At 39.7% G+C, this 15571-nt stretch overlaps 1 protein-coding gene across 2 annotated transcripts in view; it reads left to right on the top strand.

The window, feature by feature from the left end:
- The window catches only part of AKAP7 (A-kinase anchoring protein 7), a 68454-nt gene that overhangs the window by 17681 nt on the left and 35202 nt on the right, over positions 1-15571 (top strand). For both annotated transcript variants that reach the window (XM_026666105.2, XM_026666104.2), the window contains exon 5: positions 2187-2347. In XM_026666105.2, coding sequence (XP_026521890.2) covers positions 2187-2347 — 161 coding nt within the window. The remainder of the gene's footprint in view (positions 1-2186; positions 2348-15571) is intronic.

Genomic DNA, 15571 nt, shown 5'->3' with positions numbered 1-15571 from the left:
CAACTCTCCCAAAGTCTTAGTTTGATACTTTACTTCATCCAGAACACCGAAAGAACAAGATTTTTTTTTAAATGTGCAAGACAGATCAGTTAAATTTTCTTTTCTTTTCCTATGGCAAAATATGTAACAGAAATATTGCATTAGGCAACTTGATCTGAAACCGTGCTAGGAAAAAGACATTTTCTCTATTGTATGTGTTAGAGAAAGCAGTGTGCATAGGTTGCCAAGATGGGCAACAAGGCAAGACTGAAATATCACTGATGTCTGTCTTGCCTTCAGTCAAATTGGAAGTTTACAAGGAAGCATTGTAGTTTGCCCTAGATTTAACTATATATACTGCTAAAACTCTCATGTCTGTAAACTGGGTAAAACAGTTTATCATAGGGAAAAAGTTTTTCAGCCGAGATTTCTCAAATCAGGGTAAGTTAAAGAATGAATCTAAAATCCAGGATCCACGACTCCTCTGGAATTGAAATTTGGTAGATTTCATAAAACATTTTATGACAAAAAAAATGATCAGAAAGCATTTCATGTCACAATACAAAAATGTCATAAAATGTTTCCTGTGGTCAGCTCCTGATATTTGACAGTTTAACATGGGCTCTTTTCAAGGCGGATGCATCTTTTTAAATTTTTGAAGAACTTTTCAAACATATTAGAAGCTCTGCCATTGTTGAAGGCATTGAGGATTCTGGTAAGGAAAAACCTCTTAACTCGTGACCCAGGGGGTGGGGTGGGTCATGAGTTGTCTATTAGCTCAGGTAAAGTTAACATTTTATACAACTGCATGTGGTAAATTGATAATTTAAATTACTGTTAGTATTCTGTAAACAGGAAATCTATGAAAAATGAGGGAGGCAGTCTAGAAAATAATTAATACAGGTAATGCTCAAGTTGCAATCATATTTGGAACTGGAATTTCTGTTGCTAAACAATGCAGTTGTAAAGCATGATGTCACATAATTTCATTTAGCAACCTCAATCCTGGCAGTCCCCGTTGTTCTCATTGTCTGTATCCTACTAGTTGTTAGGTGACAATCCAGCCTGGGTTCAATTCCCAGCCTGGTCCTTCCCAGTCTCAAGCCTTCTAACATAAGGGAGTGCCTCCCCTGCCTCTTCTACTACTCCAATCTACCTATTCCCCCCCCCCCCCATCTCTTCCCTTTTGACTACCCTGCATAGCGACACTCCTTGGTGACGGTACATTGGAGCTGAGGTAAAGGCCCTGGGGTCTTCAGCAGTCTAGTCTGCTGTCAGTTCCCCTGGGCCTCTACTTCAGATTCGACACCGCTGCTGCCAAGGAGTGCCACCTCAAACCCCACACCACTGCCTACCAATGCCCTGTACTCTGCCCCGTACTCTGAAGGCCTTGCTGCTCCCGGCTGACCTTTGCTGTCTTCTCCTGCTGACAAGGCATACCTGTGTGAGGCAGCTGTTGGTTACACCAGGCCTTCCTAAGGCTACTCATACAATTCTCCAAATAGCATGCAGCATTCTTGTGTTGCTTTGAGAGGCTTCGGAGGCCTTCTGAAATCTCGTGAGAAGGCTGCACCCGTCATTCTCCAAATAGCGCATGCTGGTTCTTGCAATGCTTCAGAAAGCCTTCCAAAAGCTTCTGAGATCTTCCAAAGCATCACGAGAATGATGAAAGCTATTTGGACAATGACAATCCTTTTTTTAAAACGATGCAAGTGGCCTCGTGGGGAAGGAAGGTCTGATGTGGCCAGCAGCTGCCTTGGGTAGGACCAGGCTTTGCGTTCCTTGTCTGCAGAGGGAAGAAGACAGCACAAGTCAATAGGCACAGCAGGCTTGAGATTGCTAGAGGTCCAAGCCTCTATTTCAGCCCCAGCATTTCTGCCACCACCAAGAAGTGTCACTGTGAAAAGTGGCCAAAAAGGCAGAAATGGGGGTGGGGTAGGCAGGGGAGGAGTTGAAGTCCTGATTTTTTGTGAGCTGCAAAGCACTCACATTCTGATCATGTGACCATTGGTGGCATTGTAATGGCAATAACTCTGGGAACTGGCTATAAGTATCGTTCATTGAGTGCTGCTATGACTTTGGTCACAGAACCAATGATCATTAAGTCAGAACTTCCTGTAGCAAGTTAATGCAGTGATTGTATGTATTAAGTCAGATAGAAGATAGACTGATAGATTAATATGCATATGTTATTTTCTTTCTGATAGTGGTGTTGGTGCTTTCTTGGAGAGTGGAGGTTTAATTGAAGAATTACTGCAAGGGAAGCCTTTGAATTTATCTTTTCAAGGCATTGATCACTTCAGAAATCAAATTGGATTTGTAAAGTTGACTGAGAGTGATAACACAACCACGCTTTTAAAGATAGCAGGTAAATCTTTTTTTAATATTATTACAAAGTAGCCTAATTTTTGTAAAAAAAAAAAAGTTGTTTAGATATAGCTGCTACATTAGTCCTTGAGCAAGCTTGATCCATTTGTGAATCTGGAGTTAAAGAGAACACAAGATAATAACTCTAGAAATGGGGATAACATCACTATTCTACCACTCCTACAGAATGATTGGAAACTACATGATCATTCACCAATTCAAGAAGGATTAGATACCTAATCTTGATTCAGAGATAATCTGAAGCCTGAGATTACGCGTTAGGAGAATAAACAGAGAGACACTTTGGGCACCTGCAGTCCTTTCTTACTATTTTTATTTCATGCCTACAAAAATGAGCTTCATATTAAAGGCTAATCACAGTTCTGTGTGATGTCTGCACTTGAGGAACTCAAGGTGTTGAGGCCAGATAGTCTAAAAACACTGTTTGATCTTGGTGTTTTTTTTTTAGTAACGTTGCTTAAGCAGCTTTAGATTCCCTACTTTTCCACATTGTGGAAATAATTAGTTTTCACAGGTAGGGAACCAGTTGCACACATAAACATGTGAAACTATTATTTTTATTTCATCAGAAACTGTGATAACAAATGAAAGATTATCATTAATACAAGGCAGTGACAGACCACTTGCATGCAATGCACAGCTGTATCCATTGTCTAGTTATGAAGAGAGCAACAAACCATTATCTACAATTACAGAGCTAGAGGTTTCTATAGACAGAGACTCAAATTCATTGGCAATCTAAGCATCTGGAAACCAATGTCCATATTAAGGGAAAAGCCACAACCAGACAGAAGTATAAGGTCTGCTATTGATGTCTCATCCATGAGTTCATGTATGGAGGTTACAAAGGAAAGGGTTCTGCATGAGATTGTTTGGACTGCACTGAGCAAAAAGGCATCCTATATAGATAATACTTCAAACACAGAACTCTGCCATAATCACTAGCTTTCCCATTGCAAGTGATTCTCAACCCATTTTAAAACCACCCTGAGATTGCTATACTTTGTCCTTGCCATTTCCAGATAAAAACCACTTTTAGTTTAATGTCTGTATACTTGTGGGTTTAGAATTTGCAAAGAGCAATTTCTGATGCTGAGTTAGAGTCTTATGTTCGTGGTCACAGAAGGTACTGTACAGCCAAAGAGGACTCACCCTGTATGTTTCAAATCTGCAAATTGCTAAGTGTTCCCAGAGCTTCCAGTGCTCCTAAGATTTTTTTTTAAAAAAAGCCTTTCCCTTCACCAGAACAGGAGTAATTAAGTTCCTGGGCATCCTTGCATAAACATATTTGTACACACACACACTGCACTTACATAGTATGCATGTGCATATTTATCTGTTGCATTGTAAAATATTCTTCCTTAAGATCTAATTCATTTTGAAAGTATTACCGTGTTTCTTCAACAATACGGCTTCCCCCAATAGGAAGTCCCAGCATGTTTTATAGGCATAAAATCAAATTAAGCCCCTCCCCCCAAATTAAGGCCTATATTAAACATGTGAAATGGGGAGGAATGGCAGGGGGGCTTGCCGTTAGGAAGTACTTTTGTTGCATACCCGGATATGGTGCTGCCTGCGTTGACTTTGGCATTGGTGGGGCACTTCGTATCGGGAGACCTTCTGCCACCATTGCTTTCCCTTCTCCCCATGCTGCCGGTGTTTGGCGCAGCCACACGTGGCCAGCCAGGGCTCCTCCCTGCAAACGGAGCCCGGCGGAGACACTCGGCTTCAGGCGTCCTGGCGCCGCCTTCCCTTCACCGGCAAAGCCAATTCTTTTAAAAACAATGCCTTACTACCGGTACAACAAAGCCTCCCCTGCCCAAGAGGGCAGCCCAACCCCACGTGGGGAGACGAATCTCCTGGGGCCGCAGCACAGGATCGGCCCACCCTGGGAGAAGTGCCCAGCCACCATCCCTGCCTGGCGCTGGGCAGAGCGCGAAGAGCTTCACCTGGGGCGCCCAGCACAGCTGACAGTTGGGCCCTCCTGCCTGGTGGCGGAGCTCTCGCCAAGGCGAGTGCCTCCCTGCCAGGCCCTCTGCTCATCCCGCCAGGGTTGCGCCAGAGCCGCACCAGAGCCATGGGGGCTGGGCAGAGCTGGGAAAGCGAGCTGCGGGTGTGCGCCCACCTGCTAAGCGAAAGAGCCGGGCCAACCCAAGCTTGGCTTCCTTCCCAAGTCCCTCCAGCCCTAACCCAAAGGGGCCACCAGGAGAGGCTGCCCGAGGCAGTGATAGCACCCACCCATCCGCAGATAGGGAGGCAAGGCCACGGTAGCGCTGCTTCCCTGGCGGGAGGGTCCGGCGGAGAGAGCCCGAAGCTGCCCGTCCTTTCCACCCCTCGCCCAGCCCGTCCCTGTCCCCACACATCTCCAAATGCGCCGGCAGCTCCAAATGCTGCAGCAGCACAGGCATTGGGCAGAGGCGCTGACTCAACAGGGCTCAGCTCGGAGGAGGACGCGGCACGGGCCGTCACCTTGCCTCCCTGTCCACGGATGGGTGGGCTCTATCACTGCCTCGGGTGGCCTCTCCCGGTGGCCCCTTTGGGTTCAGGCTGGAGGGACTTGGGAAGGAAGCCAAGCTCGGGTCGGGCCGGCTCTTTCGCTTGGCAGGCGGGTGCGCACCCGCAACTCGCTTTCCCGGCTCTGCCCAGCCCCCATGGCTCTGGCGCGGCCCTGGCAGGATGAGCGGAGGGCCCGGCGGGGAGGCGCTCACTGCCTTGGCGAGAGCTCCGCTGCCGGGCAGGAGGGCCCGCCTGTCAGCTGCGCTAGGCGCCTCAGGCGAAGTTCTTCATGCTCTGCCCAGCGCCAGGCAGGGATGGCGGCTGGGCGCTTCTCCCGGGGTGCGCCGATCCTGCACTGCGGCCCCGGGAGATATGCCTCCCCACGTGGGGTTGGGCTGCCCTCTCGGGCAGGGGAGGCTTTGTTGTACCGGTAGTAGGGCGTTGTTTTTAAAAGAATTGGCTTTGCCTTTGAAGGCGAAGGGAAGGCGGCGACAGGAGTGCCTGAAGCTGAATGTCTCCGCCGGGCTCTGGTTGCAGGGAGGAGCCCTGGCTGGCCACGTGTGGCTGTGTCAAACGCCGTGGAGTTGCTCTAAACGCCGCAGCAGCACGGGGAGAAGGGAAAGCAACGGTGGCGGAAGCTCTCCCGATACGAAGTGCCCCACTAATGCCAAGGTCAACATCCAAGCCATTGCCACCCTCCCGCCCGAGCATGCAAGGGGGTGGAATTAAGTCACCCCCAAAAAGATGGCCTAGCCATTTTTTCGGGGGTCAAAAAAATAAAATAAGGCCCGGCCTTATTTTGTGAGAAATACGGTAAAAATGTACAGAAAAGGTTAAAAAATCTTACTCCATAGCTCTACAGCTCTACAGGATCCTACAAGATGAAATGTGTATTCCCTGAGAGCAGCTCCTGAGAGCATTGCACGCCTACAGATCTGCAAGCCAGCAAACACTCTTAAGAGCTTTTTTCCTGTTGGATTGTGTGAAATATGAACTGGGAGGTGAGGGGCAATCACAGGAGTATCCTTAGTGAAAAGAGCACAGCAAAAAAATGTAAAACAGACTCTTACAAGTTGCCTTGGTGGCTTAAGTGTAAAGAAAACAGTTATTACTTCAAGTGTATCAAGGAAGTAGAGTTATTAGCTTAAACATCAGTGGAGGTTTGTAGTTGGTATCTTGTGAAGATGGGGGATGTATAAAATTTCTTTCTGTAGGATTTATTTCATATTCTACATACATACATATGGGGCGTGCATAAGTGCACCATCATGCCTCCCGTCCCTGTCCTATTGTCCCCATTTAATCGTATCTATTTTCTGTATTCTTACTCATGTTTATACTTATACCTATTATTTTGTAAGTGATTTAACAAATCAAATAAATCAATAAATAAAATAAATATTGATATTTGTCAGAGGGTGCAAAATTAATGAGGGTACGAATGGGAAAGAAAAGTTTAAATGGAGAAAGTAGTGTCAGTAACATGATTTTTTTTGACTTTTATCCTTTGGTGATAGCAATACTGCTTTTAGGCCAATATCTAAATTTTGATTGCAACTACAATTTGGTTGGCCACTGAAAACAGCACTTTAAAAATACACAGATTTATGGAGGAATAAATTATCTTTGGCAAGTAGTCAGGATGGCTACAAATAATTTTCAGAATGGGATGTAACCTCTTGTCATGTATCACTTGCTAAGAAAAACAGAGAGAAATATATGCATTTCTTGGGAATTGCCCCATGATTTTTGCTAGGTATAGGAGAAATGAGAGATTGTAGGCATTAGATCCAATGGAATGGAACTTAAAATGGGAGCAATACAAAATGTAGTATTAAAAAACAGAAACCATCTGATAAAGCAAAGTGTTGGAAAAATAAATTAACAAAAAGATCTTAGTTTTGCAGAAAAGCCTGGAGTTTGACATTGTCCTTTTAGACTGTTCCCCAAATTCCAATCATTTCTTGAAAAGTTTTCCTTTAAGACATTATTAAATGCAATGAATGTTCTTTTGTGCTTGAAGGAATGTGAAGTCGTACCATGCCTGAATATTGTGTGACTCACATTAGGAGAATTTTTCAAAGTTGCAAAGGCCACAGCCATCTTGATTATGTTTTGCATAGCTCAATAGAAGATTCACAGGCACTCTATGTATTTCTCTAATTTCCAAATGATTAGTATGAAACTGGAGGATGGAGATGGGGGCAGTTTTAGCAGCATTGAAAACATTCTCAGGGAGAATGAAATAAACATGTTGTTCTACTCATGGAAAATAAAATACGCATCCTTTGAAATAAATCAGGACTTATTAGAAAAGGAGCATTTTTTTCAAGTTGGACCTTTGTAGCCAAAAAAAGTATTTCCAGTTCTAACTCAAAAGCTTCTAGTATTATATACTGCAATACTTAAGCATTGTTAATTTTTGTATCATTATATCTCTTTGATATGACAGCCACTTAGATAAAGTGGATAAGATACGAGGTTATAAAATTGGGGAATCATATGTTCTACTGCCAACTTTGGCATAAACACTGGTTGGGTAATTTTGGGCCATATATTCTCCCTCAATCCTAAGAAGAAAAGATTGGCAAACCACTTCTGAAATTTTGCCAAGAAAATGTTCCAGGCAGTTGTCAGGTGTCAATGAAAGCACAAATAACAAGGGCAATCTTGTATTTTAATTTTAAATGTCTAAACAAAATGTTTCTAGGAGCAATAACTAATAACCAATTATGAGAAAAACACAGAAATAAATACCAAACACTCTAATGGTCCTTTGTTCTACCCGTTTATATGTATGATGTCATGAAATATCTCATGCTATGCAACACTTTTCCTAACAACTGTGTTTCTGTAAATTCACACAGTTAAAAAGTGGGGTCAAGATCTCCTTTATTATTAATTGAGTTTTTTGAGATGGCTTAGCCAACTGAAAATCTGATTAATTTAGATGACATTGTCAGGTGATTTGAAATAGGGGGTGCCTGCAAGAAACCAGTTAAACATCACACAGCTGGAAATATTCTGCATGGAGAAATGGGAAAGAAGTCTTTCCAGTCAATATAAAAAGCTGGTAGACACGGATAATAAATGCTTACTTGAGTTTGTTTCTGCCAAAAGAGCCAAGAAGCTTTTTCTACAGAAGGAAATTCATATGTTAATTTTTTAAAATAAATGATTGCAAAATCAATTTTTCATAGTTTTTTGGTTCAATTACATCACCTTTATTTTCACATACTTCTTGAATGAAAATTAGATATTAATATGTCTGCCAATGTCAAAAATGCAAAAAAAAAACCTACATGGGGTTACTTTTTTATATTACTGTAAATATTTCTTGTTTCAGAACATTATGTGGATTAATCAAAAATACTAATAAAATTGAGCTTGATGATGGACCTGGAGCAAAGTATGGCAGATTATGAAATCTACATTTTTATAGGGAAACCTATTAAAAATGGCAAACAATCTTAAGAAAATACCTGTTCTGACCCAGCCTTAGCAAATAATAATAAGCCACTTACTCACAAGTAAAAATCCCTTTTCAAACAGAGTAGAAACAGTCTTTTTATTCATGTGGATAAACAAAAATCAAATGTAATTTAGTCCCAACAGACCTGGCCAAGAAATCCGAATGGGTTGGTGTATCTAAAAGCGAACGGTTGTCTGTGACAACCGGCCACTCCCAAACCCCTACTATTTATTTCCCAGCCAGGGAGGAGCTGGCTTGCGTTGATGTCTGCTTTTCCTTGAGAGCTGGCTTATTGTTTTCCTTTGCTCTCCTCTCCTTTCCTCTGCATATGGGCATCTGGGATGGGCCCCATCTGTTCCTTCCCCTCACTCAGCTCAGGCCCCGTAAACATCTGCCTCTCCACCTGGGGGAGGACAGAAGGCCCCCACTCTGCCTCTCTCTGGTGCTGTTTCCTTATCAGAGCCTTGCAAAGGCTCCGAAGCCAGCCCAGGCTCTCCCTCCACCTCCTCCTCGTCTGATTCTGCAGCTAGCTCTGCTGGCAGCCGACAATACCTTAGATTTTCTTTCAGGATCTTTCTCCATAGATCAGAATTATTAGTGAGCTCTAGAAGAAGAATTTCACTATGACTAAAACTTGAACTATCTGCCACATTATTGCCCTTATTTGTTCTCTTATTTTTATTTTCCTATTTTCCTCAGGAACAAATGTTTGGGGAAACGCATTGCAAATATTTGTATAGACTTTTGAATCTCAAAGTCATTTAATAAGTTTTAGAACTATTTTATAATTTGTGGCACAGCTAGCAGCCTCACTCTCCTCACTTTTTCACTTTTCTGCATTGCGTGAGGATCCTCGTGGTTTATCTCAGGGTGTCCAAGGAGAAGAGTTTCAAAGCAGAGAGAAGAAAAAAGGGCCATCTACAAGGAGATACCAAGAAAATTAATGGCCAAGCCATTGTCCTTCCTCCCATCTTCTTGCCTCTAGCACTGTTTTCTTTTGTAAATGGGAAAAAAGGCATTAATGATTACATATGGGAGAGAAGTAAATGGGAATCCCAAAGGAGTAAGCAGGTCTTTTGCCAGTGTGAAGCCAGTTGTTTCAAATGTGGAAGGAGCCTTAAGAAATCTTCCTGCATCCATACACTTTGCTTCTGAATCCAGAATTCATCTGAAACTTGCATATGGCTCTTTGTTTTCTTTCTTTTTCAATTTCAATGTATTTTTTCACTTGTTCTTTCTTCTGTTTCACTCCTCCCCCGCAAATTTAATTAATTTTAAAACCAAGGTTAATCTCTTACCTTCTTGATTACTTTCCTAAAAGTTTCAAGAGTAGGGGAAAATAAGAAGTGGATGTTGAAGATGTAACTTCAGTTTTTCATAACTTACGGACCACAAGATGCAGAAAATCTGCTGGGAATTCTCTCTGGTTTTATCACTAACTATTTCTGTTCTTGATTGATGCGATTGTTAATCTCAAATTCCTCCTTTCTGTTTTTTGCACATGAACATTCTATTGCTGACTTTGCTTCTGGTAGGATGTAGTTAGCTAGATGCTGCTTTTCTGCCTATCTGAATTTTTTTCCTATAACTAAAATTTATTTCTGTTAAAGCTGCCACATTTGCTTCAATAGACTTTGCATAGGGTGGGCCACTCACTTTAGGAACACAAGTCATTTCCTCCAAAAGATGCATCTATTCTACATATGACTTTCGGATACATCTCATAAAAATAAATAAATAAATAAATAAATAAATATTATTATTATTATTATTATTATTATTATTATTATTATTATTATTATACATAATCTGTTTTTATCTATTTGTTATCTTTTGTAAGCAAAAGAAACATTGCCAATATGGTGACATCATGTCATGTGTTTACTAGTATTTTCACAGACAAAAAGCCCCCCACATATTTTGTTGCTTCTCTTAGTACAGCACTCTGTATTGTATTTGTCTTATTCCAATGTACTGTTATGGCAATTATATTATTTTAACTGTTAGGATTATTGTTTCATTTTGTAAAAAAGAGTTATTAGGTTGCCTATTGTTTATTACTGAACCAAAGCGGTTTAGAGGAAGAACGATATAAAGAAATGACAGGAAATGAGAGCGTTTAAGGTCAGCCAACAAGCAGATTATATGAATTTAATTAGATACTAATCTTGTGTTGGCATTGTTCAGGTTGCTAATAACATCTAGCTTTTCTAGAGAAACTTGTGTACATTTTGAGAGTGAGTCTAATCAAATCATTTTGAAGTAAAAGTTCACACACAAGGCAGGCCTTCAGCATGTATACATATTGTATACACTGTAACTATTGTGCATCTGTTTGAGTATCATGCTATACACAAAATAAGTAGTAATATTTTATTTGTTCCTAATGTGTTTCTAAATAAGCTTATTTAATATGCTTTCTTTTTCCTGCTATGCCTATCATATTTTTTGTGGGTTAGATGCTGATTGTCTAAGAGCAAACATCTCAGTAGCTGTTAATTGAATCAGGTTTTACTGAAAAAAAGAATAAATAAATGAGCAACCAAAGTGCTTAGAATGGAACAAAATGAAATGGAATGAATCCCTTAGGATTCTAAATGCTGCTTCACAAAGAAATGGCTTTCTGATCACTGTGTATTTTACAAAAAGGAATGTACACTTTAAAACTTCCTCAGATGGTGAAATACGATAATAGAAATCACCTAAGTTTTGTGCTATTAATATAGAAAAAGTAATTTCATCCTAGATTGCCATTAATTAGAATAAATAATTGGACAGATACTTTGATTCCTTAAACAGTGAATTTGTCAAATTTCAACAGTGTCAAATGGGAGCAAGTCAAAGGGAAACTTCTAAATTGACGAATCTAGAAAGTCCTGTGAGAGACGTAGGCTAAATAATCCCCCATCCTTTTATTGGTTCCTCATAGGGCTTTCTTTCTAGACTTAAAAAGCACACACACACACACATCCCTGTTAGTAGTGCTGCATTTTCTGCTGTTAATTAGGCTTTTTCTCTCTGTCTCTCTTTCACACACACAAAATACACATTTTAATAAACTTTCTCATGATCAGCCATGGTCAGTGAAGTGCTGCCACCTGCTGTTAAAGAGCCATGACATTTGGTGTATCAGCACCTCAACACCTATATGTGAAGCTTTTTAAAAAACTCTCACCTGCATTTTACAAAAAAGGGAAGATAAAGAGACAGTAATTGGAAATACATTCTCATACTGTTAGGCTGTGAGAAAGCATTTACCATAAACAATGACTTTTTTTTCCTTACCTATTTTGTGCTGATGGTACACAAACTAACAATTGAAAAGCTTATGTCTTGAAACTGTGTGGGTCTTTATTGACAATGTTAGCAGCACTTACTCTGGCTCTTTCATAAAAGCCTACATTTACTACAAGCATTACCCAGCAATCAGGAAAGGAGGAGGGGAATGCATTAGGGAACACAATAAGTCTTTATTTGAATATAACTATTAGACACAATGCATGTCATTTCAAAATATTTGTGCCGTTCAAAATTCAAGTAGTAAAAATGTTCCATTTGGTTAGTAGATGTGGTTAATAGCAATGTCAGAATAAATTCAGTAGTCCAAGTTCTCTTGAATCCCAAATTAAATCCCAAATTTTGCCAAGTTTCTAACTTGAGATAATCATTGTAGAATTTGTCAGATTTCCAGAGAAGTCAAACAAATCAATCATTATATTAAGTGGGTAAGAAATCCTTCTTTCTTCCAACAGCAACATTTTCCTAGAATGAGTAATATTGAAACAGGCAAGAGGTAGAGCTAGAAGTAGAATTGGGCGCAAGCGATCTTTCTTTCTCTCTGCAATATTTTATTTTTCCTGTTTCATTGCTTCCTTGTTTGAAAATGTTGCATAAAACTGCACGGCCATCTATCAGTTTCATTATCAATGCATTTTTACACAAGGTACAACTCAAATCTGTTGGATCTGAATGAACTCAAAAGTATCCTTGCAGAAGACTGAAATCAGCATTGAACAAGTTGTTTTAGATGAGCTTTCTACTTTAGTAAACAAGCAGTTAAAATATCATTTGAAAAGTACTGATTTCATATAGGTTGTTTGACGTGTGAAAACCAAAAATGAGCAATTCCTTTTTCAACATGGATATGCTTTGATGGTACTGATTGCAGAAGAATCTTTTATTACTGCACTGTCACTTCTAGGCAGTTATTTTACTGGTCATTTCTGTACCCTTTCTAGTTTTATTAACATTTTAAACATAATTTCCACCGTAAAGTATTTCAAGTTCATTGGGTAAGCAATTTTCCTTTTTCAATCTTGAGCAAATTTTATTTAGTGCTAAAACTTCGTTTCTGCCATATTTGTGGGACTATAATCAGTAATTATAGTTCTGGTGTCATTTTGCCTTTCAACATAAATCTTAAGTTTTTTGACAAATACAGTTAGTTCAAGTTCCCAAAAGTTCTTGACAAACTTGAACAATGGGCCCTATCCAACAAAATGAATGTTAATCTGGAGTAAAGCAAAGCTTTACATTTAGGCAGGAAAAATAAAATGTCTAAGTACAGGTTAGGTGAGACCTGTCTCAAAAACAGTAACTGTAAGAGGGACCTTGGAGTCTTAGTAGATGATCATTTGAATATGAGCCAACAATGTGCAACAGCATCCAAAAAAGCTAATACAATCCTGGGTTGTATAAACAGAAGCATAGAATCAGATTACATGAAGATTACATGCTTTACAAAACCCTAGTAAGACCACACCTGGAATACTGCAGCCAATTTTTGTCACCACAATAAAAAAAAAGATGTTGAGGCTTTGGAAAAAGATCAGAGAAGGGTAACTAAGATGATCAAAGGCCTGGAGACTAAACTATTCGAAGAATGGTTGCAGGTTTTGGGTCTGGCTAGTATGAAGAAAAGAAGAATTGGGGTGACATGATAGCACTATTCCAGTATTTGAGGGGCTGCCACAAAGAAGAAGGGGTCAGATTATTCACCAAAATACCAGAGGCAGGACAAGAAATAATGGTTAGAAACTAATCAAAGAGAAGCAACCTGGAATTAAGGAGAAACTTCCTAACAGCAAGAACAGTGAACCAGTGGAACAGCTTGCCTCCAGAAATCGTGGGCGGTCCATCACTGGAGGTTTTTTCACTCACTTGTCTGAGATACAGGTTCTCCTGCTTGAGCAGGGAGCTGGATTAGAAGACCTCCAAGGTCCCTTCCATTCTATTCTACTATTCTTCATTTAGCAACCGCCTCATCTAGCAACTGTTTGCAGTTACAACAAAGATGAAAATGTAACTTTGCAACTAATGGTCACATTTACAACCTTCACAGGTCTGTAAAGCAAAGGAAAACCAAAGTAAGATTATAAATAGAATTGCGGTTCACCCAGAGATCATTTCCTTAAGGACCAGGTTGCTGGTCTCAGTTGTGGAACTAAAACAGGACTAGACCGATGAACTAAACCGGACTGATGGTCTGTTGCAGGTTTACATTTCTGATTCTAGAAATGTTTAAAAATTAACAACAGGGACAAAAATAGTTTTCCCTCTTATCTGTGGTGGCTCAGTCGTTATTGCAAGCTAATTCTGCCAACTGCAAGCAGTTTCATCCTCACCAGCTCAAAGTCAACTCAGCCATTCATCCTTCCAAGATCGGTAAAATGAGGACCAAATTGTTGGGGGCAATATGCTGATTCTGTAAACCACTTAGAGAGGGCTATGAAGAGCTATGTGCTATTACTATTGATGTTAAATAGGCCTATAAGTAAATATTTAGCTGAATGAAGAAATGGGCTCATGAAGACAGAGATAGAATAGATAGAACTCAGTTCTGGGCATTCCCAACTTACGTAGAATCTCTGAACAGGCCTACTGAACTTTCTAGTTCAAAGGGAAAATCGGAGGACATGTCTGAAAGGTTACTGAGGCATGAAATCTGAATCTAGCCGTGTTAACAAATGTGAATATCTTTGCATGAAAATAAAGCAAAGGAAATTAAAATGGGAAATGAATGTCAGAAGGAGATACTGAAAATTTCCAATAAACTATTGACATTAACATTTAAAGTTTAATATAAACCTTTGATCAGATAACTGTGGCCTGTTTTAAAAATTCAAAGAGAACAGTTTTCTGATCTATGACTATCTTATATTACAAAGAAGAATTAAAAACTTGTATACCAGCTGCTCAGTGAAGAAGGTTAAAAAAAATGCAGTTACTTAGCTCCTATTTTGGTCTAGTTTTTTTCAACAATGTGTTCCACAGCAAAATGTGAAGGATAGGATGAATGAACTGAAAGAACCATATTAAGGAAAAACTATTTCAGTATCTAGGACCAGATTAATTGCATTTTAAGAGTATTGAAGGAATTATGCTAATAGTCTTGATAAAATCTTGTGTATTAGATTTTGAGGCACTCTGGAAATCTGAAGTGCCTCATGAATGAAGGAGGGCAAATATTCCTATCTTCAAAAATTGGGGGCAAATTCAAGAAACTAGCAATTAACATCATAGCAATACCTGTGGAAATTCTGTAGCGGCTTTAAAAAGATTGATCTGTAAATATCTTGAAAGCAATTTACAATTGCTGGATATCAGCACACATTTGGCAGGAACTAATTTGGCCAGACTAATTTTATGTCATTATGTCATAAAAATAGTTCTGCTGCAGTAACTTCCTTCATAGATTATGGGATTACTGTAGAAAAACTATACCTTAACTGTAGGAAAGCATTTGACAAAGGACTCCATAACATATTGATTATAAAGCTATTAGGTATGGGCTGGATGCATGATCATTAAGTGGATTTATAATTGGCTTGAAAATCATAACTCATCAGGTTCTTGTCAGTGGTTTCTCATCAAATTGGAGACCAAATGCTGTTTGGTTCAGTCTTCTATTTTTCAGTGTTTTTAATTAATGATTTGGGTGCAGTGGTGGAAGAATGCTTATCAGTTTGCAGATGATAGAAAATTGGATGTGATAGCTAATATACCAGAAGACAGAAATGGAATTCAAATCAAACATACAAAGTGAAAATTGAAAGTGACAAGTGCAAAGTTCTTCAGTAATAAAAATCAAAGGTACAGCTATAGAATACTTAAATTGGTAATAGTACTTTTGAAAAAGATATTACAGCAGTAAGTTATTGTGAACTAAATATAAATCAACGGATGTATTGAAAGATGACAAACACACTTTTTATACCACATCAGTAAAAGTATAAT

Source organism: Notechis scutatus, chromosome 1, assembly GCF_049901735.1.
Source record: "Notechis scutatus isolate UNSWTSFEM ecotype Mainland chromosome 1, rNotScu1.2, whole genome shotgun sequence".
NCBI lineage: Eukaryota > Metazoa > Chordata > Lepidosauria > Squamata > Elapidae > Notechis > Notechis scutatus.
This window is presented reverse-complemented; position numbering and strand designations above follow the sequence as displayed.